Genomic DNA, 27,951 nt, shown 5'->3' on the forward strand with positions numbered 1-27,951 from the left:
GCGCGAACACACACGGAGCCAAAAGCAGGCCAGAAATACGAAGATTCAACAAATGTGTGTACTACCCATCATTCTCTACTCGCTGAAGTGCCGTGCGTTGCACCTCCCATAGACGCTAGCGCCAGAGTTCCCTCTAGTGTATATTAGGAAACTCTATGGTGTGAACATCAGTTGCTTTTTGGTCGCCAGTCGCGCATGGTGGCGCGACCGCTGCTAGTCGCCGGTGTGCACTAGCCTTAACGCTATACTCATGCCCTCGACACCAACGTTTCTAGAAACGTTGCTCGACACAATGTTAAAAAAGTAAATATTTGCTTTTCTTTGTAGTTATGCATATTTTCGATGCACAAATAATGGAAGTGATTTTTTCACTTCCCTTCATATTTGTGCGACATTTTCGATTACACATAAAACAATTCCAAGTATGAGAAAATTCACTGGATTTCCCCTTCTGCTGGGCTCTTTCGCTTTTTTTTTTTTGGTGGAGGGGGGGGGGGTTTGTAAAGACTATTTGCTTATTAGGACAATATGGCAATAACCGTCCGCTACTGTTTCCACGCAGGCTAATTTATTTATTTATTTATTTACTTATTTATTTATTTATTTATTTATTTATTTATTTATTTATTTATTTATTTATTTATTTACACATTACAGACCCCAGAAGAGGCATAAGGTGAGGAGGGCATACAGTAAAGTGCGTATACCTTATATATTTTAAGTCATGCACAGCTTCAAAATCTCCCCACAGTAAAGAAAAAGTACATATTACCCAACAGTGGGCCGCAGTGCTGTTCTGCCCACGCTATATAAATTCATTCAGGCAACCACAAGGACACGTTGCTAGGGGTACCACCAGACGAATTTGTCCACCTTCTTTTTTTGCTACCTTTAAAGTCTTCCTTGTAGAATACTTTCACCTTTTACACTTTCTTCCTTTTTTTATTTACGTTATTATTCATCTCGTTCTTTTCTGATTTCTCTCTCATTGTATTTCAATTTTCGTTCTAAGGTGGAGTTCGGCCTCTTGCGCGTATGAACCTTCAGGCGACAAAACAAAGCAAACAATGCAGCTGCTGAAAAAAAGAGCAAACAAGAAGTTATCAGATGACTAAATACAAACGAAAAAAAGTGTTGCGCAACATAACGGTAACTCCGCGTAGGAGTTATCTATATACAATTACAGCCACAATAAAATACAGTATCAGGGTGTCTTCCAATTATTTTTTCAAAATGTCCAGACTTTTCCTGGGTTTCTGTGATGAGCAAATTCCCTGAAAAAACTGACTTTCATTTCATTACGGCATAACAGTGTAGAATGCAGGATACACGGCGCGCCATGAAGTCTATGCGCTGCCATGTCAACCCACCTTATGAGGACCTCGGAGGCTATCTGTGTACTAAAGATGAGCCCTCAAATTATAAAAAAGAATTAAAAAGAACAAACAAATACGGTACTTTCAAAAAGAGCGTGCTAAATGGGATCCTGGGAGCCCCTGCTGAAAATACTGCAGCTGAACCAGAATGCCTTGAAGCCGAGCGTCGGTCACGGCAAAGATGCACAAGTTCCTGGGCACCATCATGAATCAAGTTGCGCTGTGCCACCTTAAACAACAGCTTGCACTATCAGTTAACTTAGGTCTATAGCAGAGAAGGAGAGACTTGAAAAGCATTGATCGAATGTAACGGCTGTTTTCATCAATCAGTTTCCATGAACTTTTTCCAAAATTTCCTGATCATTCCCCGATTTTTCAGACCTATCCGAATGAGCTGGCTATCCCAGGTTTTCCAGGCTCACCCTGAATCAACTTCGTGAAGCGCGCGTATGTAAAGACAATCGGATTGCAAAGCACCCTTGTCTATGGCAAGAAGAATGAAAAAACAAATAAAGCTACACAAAACTAGCCGCAGTGCGATGTTGTTCAATTGAAGGTAAAAAACGTCGTCGTCTCCAACTAACGATAATGGAAGCCGTACACTGTTGCATTCCAACCACTGTTGGCTCGTGAAACTGATATGCGTGCTCAAAACCACCCGTCGCATGATTTTGGTTGCGCCTTTGCCGAAGAGAGGAATGAAGAACGAGTCAGGTGGGTTATCAATGAGAGCAAAAAATAAAGGCAAGCACATGACATAACAATGAGAACAGCTTCAGCATCCCAAATATCAACAGGCAACAAAGACAATGATAGGCTAAAGCCACCAGGTGATTATTAGAATTTGCACGGGCACAATACATCAAGTAGTTCCCGGAAAGCTTTCAATCGGTCACTCAGTGTTTCCCTTTATTTTGATATTGTCCTAAATAAACCATCAAAGAAAAAAAATTGATCTGCCAAGATGCAAAGCAACACGTCTTCAATGGTGAGCGAGTCGTATGTGGCGCTAATCACCCGTCGATTATTATTAAGAAGGCAATGAGGATACAATCTGGCCCTTCTTGTGACGTTTTGGCTAGCCACTTGCATAATTACTCTCCCTAATTAAGCCATACGTTTCCCCAACCAAAAGTTCCGTGGAGTGGTGTAGATTTTCTCTGTGCGAATGCTCCTCATTGCAATTTGTGCACCAGAGCCGAGTTCAATTACCTGTTTCTGAATTTCCCGAACAAACCCAAGTTCTCGTGGCAAGGGTCAACATCAGGAGTCAGGGGAGGCTGCTCTACGCAGCTCGCAACCGGAGTTACAGCTCCGCAGCTGGGTTGAAGCTGTCGCCGAAGCACACAAGTGTCCGGCGCTTCCGCTGCGTTACTTTGCGCCAATTTATCGCTACGTCATTAATACTCAGGCAGAAGTTGTCCGTGTCAGCACGGGCGTGCACGCGAGTGGAGGGGCTCTCCCCAAGAGGAAGGTGGGCGACGAACTTTTCTCTGGCCCAACACTGCGCACGCCATGGCTTCTTTTTCGACCATTCGTGTTTTACAGTGCTGTTGAAATTTTCTTGGCGATGAACGACCAAGTGTCTGTCAGTCCTTTTTTGCTGGTTTTTCCTCGCATTTTTTTTTTTGCACAGGCTTGGGTGTGTTTGGTTTTTTCGACGTTTTTACATTAGGCATATCTGTTTGTTGCTGGTTCCCAGATTTCATGATTGCAATTATCGGCTATTACATCATAAAAACGTTCATGCCTGCACGTTCGGTGAAGGAAATGGTAGGCGCATGTCCTCCGAGAGCATATATATTGTGAATGCTTCATGAAAATAAACCTAGTTGTGAGTTGGCGCTCTTTCTGTCTCGTCTTTTTTTTTTTCTCTTTGTCAACCTTGCACCCCGTATTTCAGCCTAATATGTACCAACTAGCCCAACATAACGTACTGTTAAACTACCAACTCATCCTCACGTCACTCCTGGAAGTTAACCGCGAAGTGCAGAAAGTCCATATCTCACCATTCCCATGCAGCCCAGGCTGAGGTTGCACGTCCGAGCCATCTTGAGCCAAAGTTGAGCGCGAGGGGACAGCATCCTGGCAGCGTGGACACACTTTCTGTCGGGCACAAAGAATCAGAGTCTGTCGCCAAGGGCTCTCTCACCTGAGGCACTTATCTTGTCGAGCTTATCCTGATTGCCCCCCCAATTACGAGATTGCTAAGTAACGACTTCGGACGACTTTATTTTCTTCCTACCTGAAAGGCTTGTCTCGCCTAAAAAATTAACACATTATTGTGAACATCTCTTGCTAATTGCATAGGCGTGCTCTTGGGCGGGCGGCGAAAGTTCCCTGCAGGTATCGGGGAGGCCCCCACCTATGGCTACTTGTATCTACGAAAGAGCGGGATACATCGAGGAGCTTCATAATATATCTGTCTTCATTTTGCATATAGTCACTTTCCTGGAGAAATCGCCTCGTTCAAGGAGTCGTCCAACATGCCGCTTCCTGCGAACCGTGGGAATAGTATAAATTCAAATTGGACATAACGTACTACGAACTTGCACTATCCATATAGCCTGATATTTCATTATATTTTATGCCAAAACGGAACGTCAATGACTTCAGGCATTGACGTCGGCATATATTACATTCAAACCAACGGCATAACAGAGTGATTTCACCGCACACTAACTGATAAGATATTCATGTATATTGCACCAACTAACGAGCACTGGGACACCATCTTTCTATTTGTGACGTTTGCTTATCTTATCGCCCGTCAACGCACTACTGGCTATTCGCCGTTCTACCTTGGGCGACATTCACGATACACCATATTTACTGACATAACTTCGCACTTTTTCTCGCGATTTCGGGGCTGCCGAAACGGGGGTGCGCAAATTACGCGGGAATTTCACGAACGCATACTGTGAAATAGTCCTAACGCGCGCAGTATATACACTAAAAATCATAAATTGATGTACAAACGAAATGTACTTGTTGAGTAAACAGAATTAGAACGTACGTTAACCTGTGAGATCCGGTCTAGTCATAATTGCTGATCGAACGCTCCGATTGAGAATAATCGTTGCGGCCGCTGTTATCGCCCTTCCTCGGTACAACTGAATTCGAATTGGTTGCTACAACAGATGTAAAATAATCTATTATGTCATTCATCATCACCGCATAATTCTCAGCCTGTATTACATTACTCTTAACACGAAAGCGTTTTATACCGAGGTCCACCACAGCTCCACTGACGTACTTCCATCGCTGAAGTGACGTTGAAAAATGTATAGTTCCCCAAATGTATTTCCCCATCTGTCGCGCGTAATCGAAGCAGCAACTTTTCGATTCTCGGAGCGCGGCGCTAACCTTTGGTGCACGCTGTCCACTATGGTGGACAAATTTCTCAAGGTTTTGTAGCAGCTGTGGCGACTCTGAGAGGAGCATGTGCATGTTGGTAACTAAAGTGGACAAAAAGGGTTTTGTTCACCCCATTAGATGGCTCCATGGTGCAATGCTTTTTTTTTTCTGAATTATTCTTCAAGATGGCAGAGAGAAAGAGAATAAAACATTTATTTGCGACCGAGGAAGGGGTATCGGTGAGTGGGATCCTTAGTCCGGGATCCCATTGGCACGGGCCGCTGTCCTCGCTCGTCTCACGAGGGCCTCTTGGGTCTTCGAATCCGAGCTGGACAGAGCTGCGTCCCACCCTTCAACCCTTCAAGATGGCAGACTCTTGCTTCGACGGATAAGTTATCCTACACTTGTTTTCCTTATAACACTTATAAAATTGCGATTTGGTGTTTTATTGAATGAACGCGATGGAAGAAGCATTCATAATCACGAGCTGTAAATATTGCGGCTTAGCGAAGCGAAGATAATTTTATGTAACAATACAGCACAGACTTTTTCAAAGCTTTTCAACGTGTTACATTTATCAACTTTCAAATTTATGTTTTGATTCTTTGTTACAGATCAGCTATTTGTTCCTAGTATATGTCAGCAGTGCTGAATATGCCGTGCCCAGAAAGCTCCATCATATTGTGTCTAACGTGGTTACAAAGAAGTACTGCTGGGTCGCTGAGAACAATTTTTCATTTTAAATCTTGCAAATGTGCTTTTTCTGCTTGGTGAGCATCAACAAAAAACAAATAAATTGGTGTCTTGCTTAGGCTTTTATTGGCAACATTCTCATGACTTTTTTGTTATGTAGACTTTTCCATGCTGTGATATTTTGGTTGCCGTTCTTTAGAAAATCTTTCACGAGGGCCAGAATATTGCACACACTGCATCACTGAGGTTTGTTTGAAAACTTGACCTTCTAATACATTATACACTGCCTCCCTAAAAAAAGCCAACTTTTGCCATCTGGAGCAAGATTGAGCATTGAAACATTTTCACTGCCACCATATCTTCGCCACTTCAATGTTGTATAATCTTATTTCCTGTTCTATCAGCTTGCCGATTTGTGGGAGCTGAGAACCAGAGCACATAACCAATTTCATCGTTTAACAGTCAACTTCACAGCTAAGCGGCAGGACTGCCAATAATCACTGAAATAAAATGAAGCATTGACAACAGCAGCTACATGACAAAAATAACCTTCGTAAACAAAGGTTCGTTGACTACCTCAGCCACGTTTATAAATATAAAGGTACGTACATACAAAAAAAAATACAAGGACGCTATAAACAGTGCTTCTGCGCCAATGCTGCTTCTATCATGCTATGAAAAATACCTTTTTTTTCATTTGAGAGAATATATATGTTCTAGAAAAGGTTTCGAGGATAGATGGTTTTTTTAAACTTGTTTTTCTTCATTTTTTTCGTATTGATGGGGTTTTCGCATGACTATGCACGCTACTTCAGTAATAAAAATGCATCATGCAGTTGAATATCTCTTCCTGTCTGTGCAGGTGCTTTCGTCCTCATAATCATGCATAACCAGTTAGCTTCCCAACAAAAGTTTCTGCTGTGTATTTTGTTGAAAATTGGTGAAAGTGATTGCTTAAAAGATGGCTAAATAAAGAACAGGAGCTGATGTTTTTTTCTCATATTTTACAGACGAGACATACCCTGTTCAACAAAACTGATTCAGCTGTTTCAGATGTAACAAACTGATGGCTCATGTTCGATTCAGATCAAGAAGGTGCACCTATGCAAAGAAGGCATGCCACTACGATAAATGACTCCAAGAGAAGCCAAGCAACACTTCAGAATCACAAGAGTTCAGGAAAAAAATTGAAAAGCGGCATATTGCCTTTTATAATGTGTTAAGTAAACCTGAAGTACCAGAAATATTTGCCAATTGTTACTTCTCGTGAAAGGGCGGGGGGGGGGGGGCATGCAAAAATGCAGAAAAAAGTAGCCGGGCATCAAATTGTAGTCAAGACAAAAAACTGAAATGAATGTGCCAGAAATTGCATCGGCCAAAATGATTGGCTCCCATGCCAAGAACATGTTTGGCTATTGCATGGTATTCTAACACAGTGCCAACCATGAAAAGGGGTGTTTCCAATCACTTTCCAAGCACGGCCTTCCTTTGCTTGGCCAAAGGTAGGCTTGTCAAACTTCCCAAGCACATACTTCTCTTGGCCCCCAATAACTTTCCAAGCATGGACATCCTGGCCACTGATGATTTTCAAGAAAATTTTGCTGGTAAGGAAGTATTTCCAACTAGGCATAGTTTTTCCGTTTCTGTTGGGCTTCATCATAAAGTCATGTCACTATATTTATTGGGGGGGGGGGGGGCGGTGAAAGGACAGCTTATTTTGTGATGATTATCAGTTTTGTTACAGGGTAGCATCTGGCAACTGTGCCTGCGGGAGCGTGGAATGTTTGGCTCGTAGCCCCGGCAACCGTTCGAGGCACGACGATCAATGCGCGCGCGCGGTCATGTCGCCGACCAAAGGCAGGGACAATCTGGTGCCGCAGTTCACCTTTCACCTGAACCACAAGGTGCTTCCGCGCAGGGTCACCGTGGGAAAGTACGATGGACTGCACCCGTGCATCACCGCAGCCACCGCCTCAGACAAGGTACGCTTTTCTAACGTGCACAAAGAATCCCCGAAATGAGCAACCAAACTTTTCGTTATCGAGAAAGGGAAAACTGAAACACGGCTGAAAGTTGGCGACACCATGTGGGAAAAACGGACGGCACAACAGAAGCGCTGAATCTCTACTGGTGATTTATCGGAATGTGGAGATTATTTTTTAACACTCACGATAAACATACAGAACATGTGCAGAGGAGACACTCGAGGGACCATAACAATGCAAATTTAAAAAAATATATATATCCTTCACAGGCGCGAAAAGAAGAAAAAAAAACGGGGTCGTGAATAAGGAACACTTGTTTTTGGTGGGTCAACTTCAGGCAGTCGCCTTAACGGTTCCCGTAATCACTTAATTCCGCCTACGAAGCGCTAGTCCGACAGATTAGGAAGGGAGCACATAAAAAACTCGCAGCATATTCACGGAGTGAATGATGGATAGGGGGGCGAAGCATCCGTCCGTCCATTCGTTCTTGCTTCCATCCATCCATGCGTGCGTCTGTGTGGCCGCCCGTGCGTCCACCCACCCGTCCATGCGTGCGTCAGTTCGTGCGTCCGCACGGTCATCTGTGCGTCCGTCCCTGCTTTCGTACATGCATCTGTTCCTGCGTCCGTCCATGCGTTCATCCGTCCGTGCAGCCATCCATGCATCTATCTGTCTGTGTGTCCGTTCGTCCACCTATTCAACACTCCAAGTACCACCATCTCGCATCTTTTCATCATATATTCCCCATATAGAAGCACCGCCATCCAGCGGACATCCCAAGGACTAAGCGAGAGGTGGCACACGCACACTTTCTTACGGCTTGCGCTCTGTGTCTGCTTCCCACCTTTAACCACCTCGAGTTCATGGTATATACTAGTTCACTGTATTCATGACACTGCGGCCCAACTCTCGCTAAACCTTTCTAAAACCTAGGAGGTTACGCCCAGCGAGTATAACGTAGCAACCTTTTCTTGTCTTCTGTGAGTTGTTGAACAGTAAAAAATTCCCACCGTGCGCGTTAACTAAAAGCCGAATTCTCCTGTCTCTCATTCCCCCTTATCAGCCGTTGGCATGTGCATTGAGCACTATCTTTTATTGTTCAACAACGCACAGAAGAAATCTCTCACCGGCACCACCTTGGAGGTCAAAATGTTATACTTATTACACAATACTACAACGGCTACGAGGGACGAACGGGTGTCGCTATAAGAAGCTTCGCCCCTAAAAACGCCAGGCCTGCGCGAAAGGTGCAGCACAGTCACAGCGACTAGGAGAGCAGCATTTCAATAACACTCATCGGGTAACTAGTGCAAGCCTACTTGCTTGATACCCACTAGGGCATTATAATAAAATGTTTTGGGTAGTAGGCCGGCATTCTCTATGTTATTTTTGGTCATTCTTCTGAGAAGCATTGTATCCACGAAACACTTGCAAGAAATTTTGAGTTAATTGTTCATGCAATGGCTGACGACGATTAGGAATTATGCCTGAAAAATATATGTGCCACAGTTAATAGCGGAACAAAAACAAGCTCTTGTAATTTGCTGGAGCATTGGACGACTCACTCGTTACGCAATTCACATTGTGCGACGACTGGTTGTCTTTTCGCTGTTGTAAAACGCTTTATAAGTCGTACTAACACGATTGCTTTCCCGACATCAAGCCTGCCTAAGACAAGTTTGGCAAGTCACAAGCACCGGAGTAGCTCAGTGGTAAAATACTGGGCTGGCACTCAGCGGACCCGGATGCGAGCCCCACTCTTTAACACAAAGTTTTTTTCCTCTTTATTCGCGATAACGGTTACGGACACCGGCGGCGCCACGAGTTTTGATCTCATAACAGCTTTCGCTGTAAAAAAAGTATAAACCAAGAGCGTTCAAAGAAATGTGCCACCAAGCTCAACATGCACAGAATGGTTGACGGACTAAGAAATGTGGCATCCCGCGCTACGGTGTTCGGGCTCTCTTTTCAGCTGAGGTAAATGGTGCTTATGGGTGAATAAAAGGCGTGAAAAAAGAAAGGTCTCACTTAAATAAATCAGGTGTGAAGCATAAGAACGCGTCAAAGCCACGGGGGTGGTACCTGTAGCAATTCAAGCGTACGTAATGCAAACGGGGCACATGCAGCCTCTGTGCACGGCTGAAAGAACACTATCGATCCATTGAAGGTCACGCGTATGCCAATCGGCCTTCGCACTATCACATGGTTCATTGATGCGACGGTGCTCTTCAGACACAGGTGATCAGACGACAAGGAAAGAAACTTTTTTTTTTAATTTCACGGAAGAGAGTCGTGCGTCAGCCATCTTTGCGTGAAAAAGAAGTAAACCATATTAGGGTGGTTGACACTCGCGACGCGCTAGCATTCGCCATCTATTCATTTCTCCAACAATGAATTTGCTGTTTTACGCGAAAACTTTTTTAGATAGTTGACAAGGCCAGATTTGATGTCACGCAGATGGTTCGCTTTTCACCCTGTATGTGTTTGTCGTGTTTCCGTCGAATAAACAGTTCGCGCTTGTGTGTGTCCTGCCTGCAGTGTGTTTTTTTTTCGTGATGTCAATCATGTACAACCAACTAGCCACTGCACTGGCCCTTCTCAGTATCTTTGACTTGCTTTTCTACTTGTCACGCCTGCGAACCTTCCTCGGGGCATTTTTTTTTCTTCATTTGAATTTGTATGGCCCCTCGACAGCTTCTCTTCGCATGTTCTGTATGTTTATCGTGAATGTATAAATGCGTCGTTTTTTTTTTCTTTAAAAAAAGCCAGATGCCCTTTCGGAGAAGAACTGAGAAAAACACACTTTTTCTTGCTACTGACACCACGGTTGGGCCTACTAAAACAATTTAGTAGGTATGCTCCCCTTCCTAAATACCTCAAATCTTTATTACGGCTAAAGCCTGGGTAGTTCAACATCCTCAGTATGCAAAGTTTGCGTTTGGCTCATGTAAAATGAAACATTTCATTGTGATTTGAATTATCTCATAAATAAGTCTAAAGTTATTCCAATGTGCGGTGTAAAAATATCTTGTGATATCATCCTTCTGTCAGCGACGTGCTTCGTCGAATGGCGATCAGTTGACTTGAAGAGCGACTGGTTATTCCTGGCACTACAGTGTTTTCTTGCTCTTGACATCCATTGAAAGCCTTGAGAAGTGCCCCAGATCTTTATACTCTGAGATCGTTTTATACTTTTCCGCTTGCGATAGCTTCTTGTTTAGGGAACAGATTGCTACGAAATATTTTCATTTCATATGCCTTTTATTTCAAATATAATGTGTCGTAGTAAAAGAAACACATGATAATGTGCCGATAAACTCGAAAATAAACATTAAGAGGCAGAAAAAAATGTTGCAAAGATGGCCACTAATTCTTTATACTTGAGTTTTGCACTATGATATGATGTCGTTCAGTAAGTGCCAACTCAAGCTAGAAACAATTATTATGGAACGTAAACGTGATAGCAAAGAAACTTGAATACAAAGAAAACACACAGGCTCGTGAAACAGGGAATGTCTCGGCGCAGTTTCGGCATGCCTGCATAATCACTCGTGCACCACGGTGCGTAGCAGGTGCGTTCACTGATAAAGGCTTAGAAACGCATTAAGCCCGCTAAAAACGAGCCATTACGCGGTTTCGCAGGCTCGGGCGCGCGCGCTCCCAATGCAGACGCTCCTGAGATCTTCAGTACCATGCGACTACAGCGCCGCCGTTACTGTCACCCGCCGGAGAATCAGCCGAGATGCGGCGCGGCCGCCTTGTTTACTCCACTGCCCCTTTCTAGTACACTGTATCTGGGCCGCCTAGGCCGCGAATTCGCCGGAGTCATCAATAACGTTGTTACTGCACCACGCCACGCCAGCGGCCACACAAAGAGCGTTTCACACACACACACAGTTATGGTTGCGATTGATGCTCTCAACACTGCTACGTGTAAATGCACACAAATGCCTAATGAACTTAACGGCGGTGTAGCTTTGGTAGAGCACCGGACTCGTTAACTCGAATGTTCAGTGCCTGCCCGCGGCAAGTTATCTCCTCATCTACTTTCCTTTCTAACGCTATAATTTGTGTGTTTTCTATCATTTTCTACTTCTCTTGCCCATTTCTGGGTAGCAAACCGGATACTCGTGTAACTTCCCAGCTTTCCTCTCTCGGCGCCATAATCACAACAAATACCATCCATTCCTTAACTTTCTTCTGGGTCATTAAATAAAAAAAACTTGCTTAGCTCAAGTGCATTGAACCGCATCGTTTTTCAAAGTGTATCATCCGAAGATTAATGACGGCCAAATGCAGGTGCTGGTGCACAACAACCAGCAGCAGCGCAGTGGCGACCACTGGGAAGGCTGCGGGGACGTGTCCCTGCTGAACGTAAACCAGACGGTGAGCTGTCTGACGGCTGACTGCATCAAGCCGGGGGCCAAGGAGGACGTCCTGCTGGTGGGCACGCCCACGGCACTGCTCGCCTACGACGTCGAGAACAACTGCGACCTTTTCTTCAGAGAGGTCGCTGACGGCGCCAACAGCATGACCACGGGATACCTGGGCACCCTGCGCAACCCCGTGGCGCTAGTGGGCGGCAACTGTTCCATCCAGGGCTTCGACCACGAGGGAGAGGACGTCTTCTGGACGGTATAAACATTCGGGTCGGTTCACGCTAGCGGCAAGGATGCCTCAGGCAGCCGTGCGCGGCTCTTCGCGCACGTCTCCCGTTCGAAGAATGGGTCCTATTTTAGCGCCGTTTGCTGGAGAGCGACGTAGCCAATCAGCGACGGAGGAGCAACATGGGTGAGACGCGTCGTCCGATTTCGGCTCTCCGCATCACTTCGAGCTGCTTGCTTCTTGCTCCGCGCTTTTCACGCTGTAATGAATGAATGCACGGTCCTAAAGAAGGGAAACAAGGAACATAATTTCTGTCTGCCTATAGACAACACGGCGCAGTGGTGATGGCAGATAAGATGAAGGAGTGAGAGCACTCACCCCACCAGAGCGACAGAAATAGAAAACAGATGGGGGACATGGTCAACACGGTTGAAGAAGCGCGAGGACGGGGCACCACTCGCGCTTCTTCCGGAGATCGCGTACTGCGGGCCAATCGGCGTCAGGAGATCGCGTACTACGGGCCAATCGGCAAGATCTCGAGGCACCCTGGCGTCCGAGATTGCTGGTGACACAACCGCCCAGCTCGGAATCCAGCAGGCGATTCCCCTTTACGCTATAAATTTGGATTTCGTACGTGTTCTTCTCAGGCCTGGTAGCACCACTTTTTATTTTTTATTTTATTTACAAAATACTGCAGGCCATGTGGCCCATGCAGGAGGGGCAAGGTTCAACATAAATACATTTACAAAGTACAATTGAATATCAAAAAGATATTAAATAGATACTTAATAGATAGCTTGCGCGTGACGTCACTATTGCTGCTGTCATACTGCGGTGGCCATATCTATAAACCACCACTCATACCAGCCGTGCGTACGAGCCGAATGATTGCAGTTTTCAATACGACGGAGCCGCACTGTCACTGTCGGTATCTTCCTCGCGATCTTTTTTTTTTTTTTTTGTGCATCATGTCGCCGGTTGGCATATGGCAGACGTTAAATGCGGCGTACTACTCAGAGTTATGAGGAGAAGCGCGTCAAGGTGCCAAATCGATTCGAGTACTGTGTTGTCGACGATAGTTATAGCGCGAGAACAAAACGACGACACAGAGACAAGAAGGACACGCAAGACACGAGCACTAACTTCCAACTGAGTTTATTGCGCAGAGCGCGAAAATATATAGAGGAGACAGTAACCATGTGACAAAAACCATATAGCACAAAGAGCAGAACATGAGTACGAGAAAAACAAAAACAAAAAAACAAAGCACAAAAAAACGGCAAAGAAAAATCTATAAGAAAACGAAACAGAAAAGTAAAGATAATATAACTACTTGCGCGCACCGAACCCTTCGAGGAACCTTAGTTCTTTTTTGGACAGAGCCACGGAGGGCTTGGTAATACAAGGCACCTGTTCGCGTGCCATCTGCGCGGGCTCGACAATGACTCGGGTGCGCTCATCTTTGTGCTTGTACAGCGTCGCTCTGTCCTTGAAAAGGGGCACACAATTGCACTCAATTGTTAGCGTGTTCTCTCAGCTGATCGTTCAGACACCTTCCGGTCGTTCCGACTTAACAAGCACCGCATGAAAGGGGGGTCCTATAGACAACTTCCCGGGAGCATGCCGCATACCTGTTTCAATGTTGAACTCTGCATTCCATTGATGACTGCGTTTTCAGGGGGTTTGTAGATTTGGTGAGGCTGAATAATTTGAACGGTGCCGAGAAGAGGACACGAACTCCAACACGTTTTTTGATTTTCTTGAGCCTGTGTGATATGCGGTGTTTGTATGGAGTCACGGCTATCCTTTCACGTTCTGTATCCGTGTTGCTCGGATTCTGTCGCTGCCTCTGCTCTGCCTTATTAGTCCGCAGGATAGTCTCAGCAACGGAAGCGATAAACGCCTCGGGTAAACCCGAAGCCTTAAGCCGGAAAACTTGAGCTTTGAAGCTCGCAGAGATTTTGTGGGCGCACGACCTATTTAAGGCATTCTCAAGACAGGTTCGTGCTATGCCTCGCTGAACTAACTTGCTGTGAGCGGAAGAAAAAGGAAGTAGAGGTTTCTGCGCACGTGGTTCATAACACCAACAGATGTGCTGTGAGCAAAAAACCAGTCTTAAATCCAAAAAGCGTTACTTGTCATTCTCGGGCATTTCATGTGTCAACACAACAGGCTTTAAACAATCTTCGAACACACCTATCGTTTGAGTCGCAAAGGAGGACACATAGAAGAATTACAATTTAGAACCAAGAAATGATCCACATATCCGAATACTTTGACTACATGCGAGCCTTCCAACTTTTCCTGCAGTTTTTTGCCCATTTTTGCCAATAGAACATCACTGAGTAGAGGTGCTATGCATGAGCCGATTTAAACACCCCTTTTCTGCAGATAAATGCAATCATTCCATTGAACGAAAGTAGAGGTAAGGTACAGCGAAACCAGGTCAAAAAAATCTCGCGCACTGATGCCAGTTTTTAAGTGGAAGTTCAATTCTCCAAAAATTTCTATGTTATCCCTTATACATTCCAATACCTCATTGTGAGGCAGAGAGTAGAATAGGTCCTTTATGTCAATTGAAAAACAGGAAAGATTAGATTGATTTGACTGTTTGAAAAATTCTATCAGAGCCTGCGAGTTTTTGATCAAAAGTGGGCCAGCAATCTTTAGACACTTTAGATGGGTCTGAATAAACAAGCCGAGTTGCTTTTGCCACGTAACACTTTCTGTCACAATGACACGGAAGGGTATGTCAACCTTATGTGTTTTGGCAGAAAAAAAAAACATGCTGAGCCCATTTTTGTCACTTTTGCTAATATGCTGTGCTAACTGTTTTAACTCCAGTTTACGACACATTTCCTTGGCCTGCGTTTTTACTCTATCTAGACGAATGTCGGTACAACAGTTGAAAACAGAGTCGATAGCTGTGACCGCCTTTTCTAGGTACAATCAATGAGGAAGAACGGCGAAACCACCCTCCTTATCTGATGGCACGACACAAAGTTCACTGTCTCTAAGAAACTAGGTCGTCTTCCGTACCGGAAGGCTGTTGCTGGTAGGCTTACCCCGTAGGGGCACTTCGACGCCTTCTGAGATGCACCTGCCCGAATCCTCTGGTGAAGCGCGGCCAGCAACACAGCGCACCATTGAAAGAAGCTCGGGTGCGGACCTCTCTCTGTCGACGGCGAACTTCGGACCTAGGGCGAGGGTGTTGTGGACGTAGTCTGGGAGGACGACGTCACTGCATGAGTGGACCACACCTGATTGCCGGGGCTTGGTTGGGCGCTGCGCACGAAGGCTAGTGAGCTCACGTGACCACAGGCAGTTTGCAGTGTATTCGATTCGGTCGCAGTACTCTCGCCATCTTCTTTTCTTCACTCTCGGTGTTAGATCTGTTTGTTGAAGCTGGACATGCAGGGCGTCCCGGTACGTGCGCTCTTGTCGGTGTCATTCAGACCGAAGAATTTCGCACACCCGTATGCCATGGCCAATAGAGGGGTGGTAGCCTCCAAACAAGGCTTTAACGTCCGAAGGTAGCTGCTTGGTGCGAATGCAGAAGGTAAAGGTGCGCGCACGGCAAATGGAGACTGCGATGAGGATTACGAGGACTGGATGATGAAGAGAAACACACGAAAAAGATCCCGAATAACTAGAAATGTAACTTATAAGTGTGGCAGCTTGGGCTAGTTGGTATGGCATGACGATAGTTATAGCGCGAGAACAAAACGACGACACAGAGACAAGATGGACACGAAAGATACGAGTGCTAACTTCCAACTGAGGTTACTGCGCAGAGCCCAATATATTTTCTATATATATTTAGCGCAGAGCGTTCTATATATTTTCGCGCTCTGCGCAATAAACTCAGTTGGAAGCTGGCGCTCGTATCTTTCGTGTCCATGCTACGCTCTGAGAAAAAAAAAAGCCATTTGACTATATCTTTTTTTTATGTTCTGACTTGCCACGTATATGACTGTCTTCAAAGAGTACCGTTAACTCCCTTTGGGGGTCATTATACTGTATTCTGAGAGTCTCACTCTCTCTTTTCTGCCGCTGTTTATTTTGGCTTCTTCCAGCTGAGCTGCTCGAGTGCCTTTAGCCTTGTTTGCGTGTCTTGCAGATATTAAACGTAGTTATAAGAACATTGTCAAGTGGCTTGCTTTCGAAGCACTTCCTACACCATACGTCAGTAAAATCACTCTCGAGTCGGCCGGCTCGCTGAGGATCACTCTGACCGAACCTGAGTCTGAGTTCGGTTGAGAAAAGTTTTAGTCAGTCTGAGTCGGAGTATGTTGTGAGTCTGGGTTCAAATTAGCTCTAAGCACAAAATAAACTTTTTGAGCTGGCATGATGAGCTCTGCCATTTATTGCCGACCTACTCATGCCAACCTGCGTAACCTTGTGGACATGCTACACTTTTAAGGAAAGAAAACAAGAGTGTGCGTTACATATTTCGGGTAGTCCTGGCTTGCCACGTATATTACTCTATTAGAGGCCCGCTAATACGCTGATGGGTCGCATAACTTTCAAAAGAGAGTACGATGACCCCCCCCCCCCCAAAAAAAAAAAAACAGTCAGATACGTGACAAGTCCCGAAAGGAGTCTGATGGCTGTTTTTTTTTTTCTTTGAGTGTAGTTCTTCAACAGTTGTACACTCTAAAAAATCGAGTATTTGAGTAGTGTTACTGCTACACAACAACAACCAACTGCGCCACTCTTAATATTCATGCTGCTGTTCGTGTTTTTGTTCCGGTGTCCTCGCTGTCTCTCTCTTTTCTCTTGGGAACTTGGGGGCTGTGTTGCACTCCATGAATTCGATGTACACGCTAGAAGGCATGGTTGGATTACCGTACGGAAACTCCGGAGCCGCTGATGCGTGTCTGCAGCGAGCAACATGCACACTTGCATATTGCCGATGTCGCTGAACACAGATCTTGCACAGCGGGCCGTGCATTACCTATACGAGATCGAGTTAAGGTGCATGCATCGATTTGAAGCATTGCATCAGGGGCGGCGCCAGGGGGGGGCAAGGGTGGGCTGGAGCCCCCCCAAAATTCTCGCCTGCCCCCCCTATGCCCACCCAAGTGCCCGGAAGCATATATTGAAAACCTAGTAGGAGCAGAGCTAGCTTGCCCCCCCGGAGGAACTCACTTTTCGTGGTTGCCTCCCCAGTAAAAACATCCTGGCGCCGCCCCTGCATTGCATCACTGCAGATCGAGATAGGAACATCACCGAACTTTTTTTTCTTTTACATCAAGTTGTAGCTTTGGTATACATAACCTTTCTTTATTTTTTTCTGCCTATACTCCCGCGTTGATCGCTCTCCTGGTCAACTTGTTTTCTTCGTTTGTAATTCTGCTTCTGCAGTTGCGTTGATTGTTTCGCTTACTACTCACCAATACCACGGAGCGACACTTCCATGCGCGTTCAGCTTGCTCAGCGCGCGCTCATATAAGATACACACACGACGACCTCGCGCTTGTCGTGTCAGCATCTTTCTGCGTCGTTGTTTTGTTCCGATATATTATTATAAATTCAAGCTTGCTTCAATTCGGCGCAAGTGGATAACAAGACTTGACGTCACCTACCACACGTACCGGTGCTTTCTGTGCTGTTGCGCAAAAACACTTCACGAAGTAGTTCAGCACGCCGCGCTCGGGCCTGCCACGCACGAACATTTTCGGAAAGGTGTGCTCACAACATTTTACTGCATTTAAACCATACAATACGCGTTAAGTTTACGCCGAAGCTATAGGTCCGCGCAGAAGCAAACCAGCGCTGAAAGCGCGCCACGGAGCGTCTGCTGTTTTGTTTGCCCCATACCGGTTTGTTTGCCCCATAAATATGACGTCACTTCCGTCACACTTCTCGCAATGCATTGGGATAGAATAGGGCCTCTCCTTAGTTTTTCCTTCCTCCATGTGTTGAGGTGCAAGTAGACTCCCCCAAGAACAAAATTGATTGATTGATATGTGGGGTTTAACGTCCCAAAACCACTGATGATTATGAGAGACGCCGTAGTGGAGGGCTCCGGAAATTTCGACCACCTGGGGTTCTTTAACGTGCACCCAAATCTGAGTACACGGGCCTACAACATTTCCGCCTTCATCGGAAATGCAGCCGCCGCAGCCGGGATTCGAACCCGCGACCTGCGGGTCAGCAGCCGAGTACCTTAGCCACTAGACCACCACGGCGGAGCAAGAGAACAAAATGCGTACGGATTGGATGTATTCGCAGGATTTGGGGACGTCTGTAGGTGGCGGCATCTCTCGGTGGCAGCGTAACTGTACGGAAAAAGAATTCATATTTACCCAAAAGAAAAGATAGTTACGTACGCTTACGGGATCTAATCAGCAGATACCTACTGGTACATTTTAGTAATAATCAAGTATCGCACTATACAACGAGTGGCTTTTATAAACAACTGAGCAACGCCCCCTGGAAACACAATGGACCCCTCTTAGAAGCCACGCTGTTTCTAGTGCAACCTTGCAATTTCACCGGAACGTTCGAATGGGTCTCTGCTACATACAAGCAAGAGTGGTTTTTGATAACCGGCCTTTTTTTTTTTCATCACGTACGATTTTTTCCCATTATTTCTCTTTCAGTTACTGCAGGCCACCGGTTTCACCCACGAGATGTCCGCTAGAGTTACTGTATATGCTCCCTACGGGAGCAGAGTTGCGCATAGATCCACCATTATGTTCCACGTCTGTGCAGTGAAGCCACTCACCGCGCACGCAGGAGAAAAATGCGGTGCGATGGTACGGCGCGGGCGGCGTGCCGCAGACTTATTTGCGCGCGCTGAACAAGATTGCACGGTTGCAGTGACGCGGTATGTTGCTATAGGTTGCAAAAATGCTTGAGGCCCGTGTGCTTAGATTTAAGTGCATGTTAATGAACTCCAGGTGGTCGAAATTCCCGGAGCACTTCACTACGGCGCCTTTCATTAAAATATGGTGGTTTCAAGAAATTAAACTCAACCATTAACTTAGTGAGGTGAAAATGAATAAAAAACGTGACTCATTCGTGATAACGCTGCGGCGTGGTTTTCACACAGACGTATAATGCACAATGTTTCCGCAAGAACAGTTTTGTGATCACCTGGTTCCTTTTGAAAGCGCTAGATGGCGCTACCTATCCAGTCTGTACTGTTCGGTTCGGACTGTCACGGTGGATGAACGTGTTTTTTGAGCGCTCCCGATCGACTGCGCAGATGAGTGATTTTGCATGTTTTGAGCTCTTCTTTAAAATTAATAAGGCAGCAGTTAAAAATCTTTGTAGCACTTATTCCATTGTACGGCTTTTTCGGGGGTCAGTCACCAGGTATTTATTAGTTTGTGCGCGTGTGTGTATTTGGTTTTTTTTTTGTTTTTTTCTCTTGCCACCCTGTGGAGGAGGTGAAGTACATTGAACATACAAATTTTTGTAGTAGAGCTTAGACTTTCTCTTTTTCGTAGGGCAGGGCTCGAGTTTTGTAATTATCGAGTGAGACAAGTCATAGGGACAACCGGTGTCAGAAAAACATGGTTAAAAAGACTGTATAGGGTGCGGGGTGGGTTTGAAAATGAACCCAAGTGTAGAAGCGGATGAAAAAGAGGCTGACGTGAAGTGTAGGCAATGTGAAGTCGAGGAAAAAATGGAGAAAATGATGGTTGCCCAGAGTGAACTGCTGATGAGAAACACTCAGCTGTAGACTGCGTTGGCGACAGAGCAATACAAAACGAGGGCAATGGAAGAAAGGCTGAAGTCCGCCGAGGAAGCACCAGCCAGGGTGAACAAAGGAGCGGCCTACGGAGAGAACAGTAGGGAACCGGCCACCAGAACGGCGGAGAAGAAAGAGCAAGCAAGTTTGAAAAAAAAAAAACAAGACAGGTTCAGCCGGTTCAATTGTCGCAAGGCCCAGCTTCAGTGAAGTAGTGGTGGGGCTGGGAGTGGACAAAGCAGCCGGCGTCACAGGTGCAAGTAACCCCCAGGTGCAGTATGCTCCAGCTGAAAAGTCACAGCATGTGATAATCGCCGGGGACCCGAATTTAGATCGATGCACAGAAGCAATCAAAGAGAAGGTAAGAGGTGACAAGAGGGTTGTAGTAGGGGCGTTCCCAGGACGCAATCTGGAAGCAGTCATGAGACAAGCGAGCGCAAAACTTAAAACTACAGCTGATAGACGAAACCTCGTGATAATTTCAGGCGGTTTAAACGGTGTCTTAAATGGAGATACAGCAGGACTAGCAACCACACTGGCAAAAGGGGTCGATGACATGCGCACCACTTCTCCTCAGCTACAGGTAGTGATATGCATGATACCGGAGGTACCGGTGCGTGATGGCAACTTGCAAAGAGCGGTTGTCAACGCAAACCAAGAGATATGATGGATGAATCGAGAGAAAGGCTTTGAGGTGGTGGAAATAAAGAGAGAGGTGTATAGGCAGGGCGGTTTTCAACGAGACAGAATTCACTTCGATGGGCGGCTAGGTCATGAGGTGGGTTGGCGACTTGCAGGACGCGCAGTAGCTTTTTTGGGGGGCAAGCGATCCCTTCGGAGTGCAGGATAGCTAGTAACGAAGAAAACAACCAAGGAGACTCTTCGACAGGTGGTATGGACACATACGATTCCAAAGTGGCGCCATTATCTAAGATAGGTTGAGTCCGGGGCAGAAATAGACGCAGCCACGAGCGCCGAGCCAATTCAGACATAGGGTATATTAACATGCAGGGTGGCAGGAACAGGCTGAAGTGGGAAGAGATAGAAGAACAGCAAAGGGAGGAGAGGCCGATGGTATACGGTTTCGTAGAAACACATCTTAGGGACATGGAACAATCTCCCAACAATACGGACTATGCGTGGGAATATTGTAATTGAACAGAAGGCAGCAGAAAAAGGGGGTGGTATTGGGGCATTCATTCATAAAAGTACAGACTTTTATGGCTTCATAAAAGTACAGAACATTTATGGCTAAAAGGGAAAGTGGCAGGGCAAACGACACTCCTTGGTTTCGTGTACTTGTGGACGGGAGCAAAGGCAAAAGAGGAAAACCAGACAATGATAGAGTGTATATCAAAGGTCATTGAGGAGTTAGAAAGAGAGTGCGAGATAATTATACTAGGAGATATGAATGCGCACATGGAAGATATAGATGGGTATACCGACCGGACAAGCAAAATGATCATAGATATGTGTGAAAGGCATGATGTGATGCTTTGCAACAGTACCGAGAAGTGTGAAGGGCAAATAACATGGGAGGTAGGAAGGCTGCAGTCGACGATAGATTACGCACTGATGTCATATAGGATGTATGATAAGCTCAAGGGAATGCACATAGATGAAGGTGGCTCCAGAAGTCTGGGTAGTGATCACAAACGTATCAAGCTAAGTTTTGGAAGAGCAGTGAGAGTGGGAAGGAGACAAGATGAGCAATTACAGGAAAATTTTTATTCAGAAAGGCAAATGGAAATTGCTACTAAACAAATTGAGAAAGTAATCACTGAGGATAATAAAACAGTGTGGAAATACACGAATCTAATTATACTGTTTGAGCTAGAGCTTGATAAGGCATGTGACAACGCCCCGGAAAAAAGGACACAAACCCAAAATTTGGTGGGATGAGGAAGTTAAGAGAGCCATAGCAAAACGTCAGGAAGCCTCTATAGGGAACACAGACATGCTAAGCAGCGGAGTGAACCGACAGACGATGTTGAAGGAAAATGGGAAATCTTTTTAAGCTATGGAAGGGATGCATCCCTTCTGATCAATGAAAAGATTAGAAGAAAAGGAGCTCAGTGGCTGGCAGAAGTACATAAAAAAAAGATAGGAAGGCAACTGCGAAATGTTTTAACCATCTAAACTCCGTAAAAAAATGAGACGAGCTTAGAGCAGAGTTTTATAACTACAGCTCAAGGTGCTAGGCTAGAAGGGGACGAAGCTATTGAATATATAAGAACAAGGGTGACAGAAAAATTTCGACAAATAAGTGCTTTGCGTACCATAATAGACAAGGATGAATCAAGTGGCACAATGTCTCCATTTTCACAACGAGAGTGCGAAAGGGCTGAGAAGAGGGTTCCTAGTAGTACATCAACAGGTCCAGATGGCGTTCCAATTATGCTGATAACGACGTTAGGTCCGAAGTCTAAGCAGGCTTTGAGAGAGGCAGTGAGCAAAATGATAATCGATGGTGAAGTTCCCGATGGATGGAAACTTAGCAGGATGAGCATGATCTATAAAGGAAAGAGGGATAAAGCTGACATACAATTAAACCTGGATGGCATATGCAACCGAATCCACTCTCTTAAAATATCATCCTCGGCTGGCTGCGACGAGATCAATTCCAAATTATTAAAAAACATTATAGCACACTCTAGCACATTTTTGTACCTCATATTTAACCAATCTTTAAACACAGGAACCTTGCCAGAAGATTGGAAGAAAGCTAAAATAGTCCCCATTTTTAAAGCAGGCCGGCGCGAAAGCCCCGCTAACTACCACCCGATTAGCTTAACTAGTGTCCCATCTCAAATCCTTGAGCATATTATAGCATCAACTCTTATGTCTTACCTAGAATCAATCAGTTTTTTCTACCCTGTTCAACATGGTTTCCGAAAGTATTTTTTTCTGCGAAACACATATGGCTGAATTTACTAATGACATACTACTGCGATTGGATGATCACGTACAAATAGATGCAATTTTCTTATAAATTTCTCCAAGGCCTTCGATCGCATACCCCACAAGCACCTGCTCATCAAATTATCCGCTCTTGGTATCCCCCCAAACCTTATAAAATGGCTCGAGCACTTCTTAACAGGACGCGTTCAGTTTACCGTTGCTAACAATTTCCAATCAGCCCTTACCAGCGTCACTTCCGGTGTTCCCTAAGGCGCCGGCCTATCACCTCTATTATTTCTTATATACGTGAATGACCTTCCTAGTAACATTAAATCGCAACTGCGCCTATTTGCAGACGACTGCGTTTTTTATAACCCCCTTCACTCCTTCAACGACGCAATCAACCTACAACACAACCTTGACACCATCACTTCATGGTGCGAAAAATGGCATATGCCCCTAAACCTCACTAAATGCAAGGTCATGTCCCTCACACGTAAACACAACACCTCACATAAAACCTACTGCATTAATTCAGTTCCCATTGATCACACGCGTATACTTACAAGTATCTAGTAGTTCATCTGACATCATCACTATCATGGATGAAACACATTGAAATCATTCGTTCTGAAGCTTCCCGCATTAGGCTACTTACGACGTAACCTGCGATCTGCATCTCTTGACATAAAAAAACTCGCATATCTGACATACGTGCGACCAAAACTCGAGTATGCGTCATCCATCTGGCATCCTTCACAAGGTTATCTCACCGATGATTTGGCAGCCGTTCAAAATCGCGCAGCTCGTTTCATTACGTCACAACATTCAAAGCATATCAGCGTAACCGCACTAAAACAAACCTTGTCACTCGCATCGCTCGCTTCACGTCGCATAACCTCTCATATCTGCCTCCTTCACACAATTTTTTACTTAAGCAGGTCGGGACACCCTCTCCTAAAACGCCCATTAAGAACGTCCTCTCGCCTGTCCCATACGCACCCTCTGATGACCATAAAATGCCGGACGACGGCGATGAGCAGCTCATTTTTCCCCCATGCCGTAACACTCTGGAATGTGCTGCCAGATAACATTGTTTCTTGCAGGGACCACTCAAAATTTCGCGAAAAACTAACTGTTTTCCAAAATCCAAATACGATGTCCTAACAGCACATTAACTCTTGCGTTTATAGTTGTTTTACTGTACTCCCAGAATTTATTTATCGCCTATTATAGTTTTTATGTTTTGTTATGCGTGTTATTTCCGCTTGTGTTCTTTATTTGCTCATTCATTGTAATCAGTGTGTACCCTCATATTGTTACATTGCTTAGGAACTTACAACCTGGATGTACGACCCCCCCTTATGTAATATCTTCGGGCCCTTAAGGTTGAATGAATGAAATGAAGTGAAATGAAATAAACAACTACCGTCCTATAACAGTGACATCAGTGGTCTACAGGCTGGCGATGCATATTATAAAGGAAAGACTGCAGGCATGGATAGAGGGTGAGGGGGTGCTGGGGGAACTGCAGATCGGGTTTAGGAAACACAGGAGGTTAGAAGACAATCTGTTCTCACTGACGAAGTGCATCAAAATAACAGAAAAGGAACACATGTCCCTGTGGCTAGCATTTTTGGATATCAAGGGAGCGTACGATAGCGTGGTTCAAAAGGAATTGTGGAGAATACTGGACACACTAGGCGTGGAAGATGGAGTCACTAATCTTTTAAAGGATATCTATAAAGGTAACAAGGTAGTTATAAATTGGAAAAAAACAGGTATCCAAGCCTGCAGAGGTAAAACGGGGGCTTAGTCAGGGGTGTCCTATGTCACCCTAATTATTCATGATGTACCTACAAGGATTAGAGGCCAAATTAGAGGGAAGTGGACAGGGCTTCATCCTCTCTTTCGTCAAACAAGGAAAACTCATTGAACAGGCACTACCACCTAGCATTAAGGTACGCAGATTATATAGTGCTAATGGCGGACAACAAGGAAGATTTGCATAGATTGATGGACATCTGCGGTAATGAGGGAGATAAGTTAGAATTCAGATTCAGTAAGAAAAAATCAGCAGTCATGATTTTTAATGATAATGAAGGTAGTGAGCTTAAAATACAGAAGGTCACGCTAGAGATAACAGATAAATACAAATATCTGGGCGTATGGATAAGCAATGGGACCGAGTACCTAAAGGAACACGAAATATACGTGAAAACTAAAGGTAACAGGAATGCAGCAGTCATAAAAAATAGGGCACTGTGGAATTGCTATAGGTATGATGTTGTGAGAGGAATATGGAAAGGGGTCATGGTTCCTGGTCTGATGTTCGGCAATGCGGTCTTGTTCATGAGATCAGAAGTTCAAGCAAGATTAGAAATTAATCAACGTGGAATAGGTAGGCTTGCTTTAGGAGCTCACGGGAATACACCAAATCAGGGAGTACAAGGTGATATGGGATGGACATCATTTGAGGGCAGGAAAGCTAGCAGCAAGATAAAATTTGAGAAGCGATTGAGAGAAATGGGGGAGGAGCGTTGGGCTAGGAAGGTATTCAGCTACTTGTACATGAAGAATGTCGATACAAAATGGAGGAAGCGAATCAGGAAATTGACTGGCAAATACTTAGAAAACAGCAGGGGGCCAAACCAAAAAGAATGATCGGTTAAGAAGAAGGTGAAGGAAGCTGAGACCAACATGTGGAGAATTGGCATGATTAAGAAGTCCGCACTAGAGATCTATCGAACTTTTAAGCAGGACATTGCCAAGGAAATGATCTATGATAATACTCAGGGTAGTTCTTTACTGTTTGAGGCCAGGACGGAAGTATTGCGAACCAAGATATATCGGACAAAATAAGAAGGGGTAGACACGGTATGTACATTTGATGTTCTGTAAAGGACTTCACCCTATAGTTCAAGATGATGGTGCAGAGTTTTTCAAACACAGGGGCTTAGGGGCAGCGACGGCAAAATAGACTTTAAGCGGGTAGAAATAACTAAACGGAGGTTATATGATTGGTGGTTAAAATCAAGGCACGAGTGAAAATTAAATCCTTCACTGCAAAGCACCAATCCTCAACTTCACTATTTAAAGGGAAAAAAAGAAAAAGAAAGGAAAAAAGTTGTTGATTGTTGGTTCAGTAAGTATTACGGCTAGGTGGCGTCAGCCGCCACCCGATCCAAAGGGTACAGTCATATCAATCATCCATCCATCCATCGTGATCACCACTATCATCATCATGGTTAAAAACCTTAGCACCGGCAGTGACCGCTCGCGGCAGGCAAGTCTTGTTGGCGGCAGAGAGAGTTGCGCGAGTCTTTCTGGTGAAATTTGGCGCAAACGGTTGTCTTGCGGGGAGGCCCCGGTGCACGGCATTGTGGGCTGTCTGCCGGGTCCCTTGTGAGTCAAGCGTGGGCGACGCCACCTTGAGTGTGTTTCTGTTTGTCATTTTTTATTTATTTATTTATTTATTTATTTATTTATTTATTTATTTATTTATTTATTTATTTATTTATTATACCTTACAAGCTCAATGAGAGCATTGAGTAAGGGGGGTACAAACTTCAAAAAGTAATAGGGTGGTCATCAATAACATGGAATACACAGAAAATAACACAACATCGTGACAAAGCGTGTCTAGTCACTAACGTATGGTAATATTGTGTAAGGATGTCTTAGCGTGCTGATCACGATTGATGTTATAATAATTTGGCTGACGATATCGTCGATCAAAAAGTAGTTAAGTAAATGTGTGTTGTTGCTGGTTTGTGCCGACCGCGTATGCTGTGTCCATTCACTCCACGAGCGTGACGCTCCCTCGCCATATCGAGACCTCCACAAGCGAAACCATTCAGATACCCTAATGCCCACTGAAGTTACTTGGGTTACCTTTAGGCAGCATGGGAGCATTTACAGAAACTATAATTTCCCCCAAAATCCCGGTCATGCACCTAAACACTGAAATGCTATCTTCGCAGGTGACCGGCGACAACGTGCGGGCGCTCGCCTTGTACGACTTCAACAAGGACGGCCTGAATGAGGTGAGCCCGTCTCTCTCGCCTCCCCACAAACACATGAACTATCTTCCATATAACCTTATACCATATCTGCAGCTGCTCGTCGGCTCGGAGGACTTCGACATCCGCGTGTTCCGCGGTGACGTGATCGTGGCCGAGATCGGCGAGAGCGAGGCCGTGACGGCGCTGTGCCCGCTGACGCTGGACTGCTTCGCCTACGCACTCGCCAACGGAACAATCGGCGTCTACCGAGCCACAGAGCGCCTTTGGAGGATCAAGGTGTCTCTGCTTCGAAAATGCGCTTGGTCAACGCGGGAAGGAAATAGAAGCACGCTATCATTTATACTAGACTTGTACTACATAGCTCATACGTGAGAGGGGCGAAGCATGCAGTGTTTCCCGGTCTCAAGAGATTTGCCACAGGGATTAAAATCGTCTGAGATAGAGTGCGTGATATACACTAAGCCTTGACAAATTTTAGTGAAGCCCCCATTACTCGTGTCGATGTGTTATTCTGTCGGTAATTTTTTTTATTTTATAATTAAAGCACCATTCAGATCAAAGACACTCCATTTCATAAGTGGAGAAAAGAGCATGTTTCCGAGATCTTTGCAGGGCAAACGCTAACTGCACTTTCGCTGGCAAGGCATTACGGGAGATTCCGCTATAGCAACATTTTTTTATCTCCTTGGCCAAACATGAAAAACACAGAGGAACAATGGGGGGGGGGGGGGCACTTCTGACCAGCTCAGCTCTGGCTAGTCATACGGGTAGAGATGATGGTAAGGGCCTAAGGGTCCAACAATTTGCAATGCCGCGATTTATGAACATTTAAAGTTTCTCTTTTTCTCTTCTTAGCCGACACTTGCACTGCAGTGTTAAAGGGGCCCTGCAACACTTTTTGAGCATGGTCAGAAAACGCTGCCGATCAGTAGTAGAGGCTCCCGACAACACGCGAGGCATATATTACAGCGCCGCACGTGGCCTGGAATTCACAATAAATTATCAAAATCAGCTAAAAGTTTATTTCTCTTCTTTCGACAAATCACAGAATATGCCCCAAAATCACACGTAGCAAGCCCATCTATCAGCCATTGGCTGATTTGAACATGGCGCGCTCGCTCGTTACAAAGATCGCCGTGGGAAGCCGCTACTTGTCGACGCGTGCGCGCGCGATCACACCGGAAAAAGCCACGCATTCGAAGAAAAAAAGTGCTCAAGGTCACGAGGCCCGCGTGACATTTTTCTGTGGCCCTCCCATCCCTCCCTGCTAATCTTCCAGTGCTTTCGTCAGGACGGGGAAAAAA

At 45.2% G+C, this 27,951-nt stretch overlaps 2 protein-coding genes across 7 annotated transcripts in view; one reads left to right on the forward strand and one right to left on the reverse strand.

Moving 5' to 3' along the window:
* LOC119167677 (sodium-dependent glucose transporter 1A-like) overlaps nt 1-27,951 on the reverse strand; it is a 197,236-nt gene that overhangs the window by 95,345 nt on the left and 73,940 nt on the right. For 3 of the 4 annotated variants that reach the window (XM_075876069.1, XM_075876070.1, XM_075876067.1), the window contains exon 2: nt 3,386-3,482. The exons of the other annotated variant lie outside the window; for it this stretch is intronic. In XM_075876069.1, the coding sequence (XP_075732184.1) occupies nt 3,386-3,482 (97 nt within the window). The remainder of the gene's footprint in view (nt 1-3,385; nt 3,483-27,951) is intronic. 4 annotated transcript variants of the gene reach the window in all.
* LOC119181914 (BBSome complex member BBS2) overlaps nt 7,254-27,951 on the forward strand; it is a 163,729-nt gene continuing 143,031 nt past the window's right edge. For 2 of the 3 annotated variants that reach the window (XM_075876062.1, XM_075876063.1), the window contains exons 1-2: nt 26,558-26,668; nt 26,741-26,923. In XM_075876062.1, coding sequence (XP_075732177.1) covers nt 26,573-26,668; nt 26,741-26,923 — 279 coding nt within the window. In that variant the 5' untranslated portion in view covers nt 26,558-26,572. Of the gene's footprint in view, nt 7,409-11,710; nt 12,047-26,557; nt 26,669-26,740; nt 26,924-27,951 lie in introns of those variants that run through there. The other variant, XM_075876066.1, reaches the window with a different exon arrangement.

Source organism: Rhipicephalus microplus, chromosome 10 (genome assembly GCF_043290135.1).
Source record: "Rhipicephalus microplus isolate Deutch F79 chromosome 10, USDA_Rmic, whole genome shotgun sequence".
In the NCBI taxonomy this organism is placed as follows: Eukaryota; Metazoa; Arthropoda; class Arachnida; order Ixodida; family Ixodidae; genus Rhipicephalus; species Rhipicephalus microplus.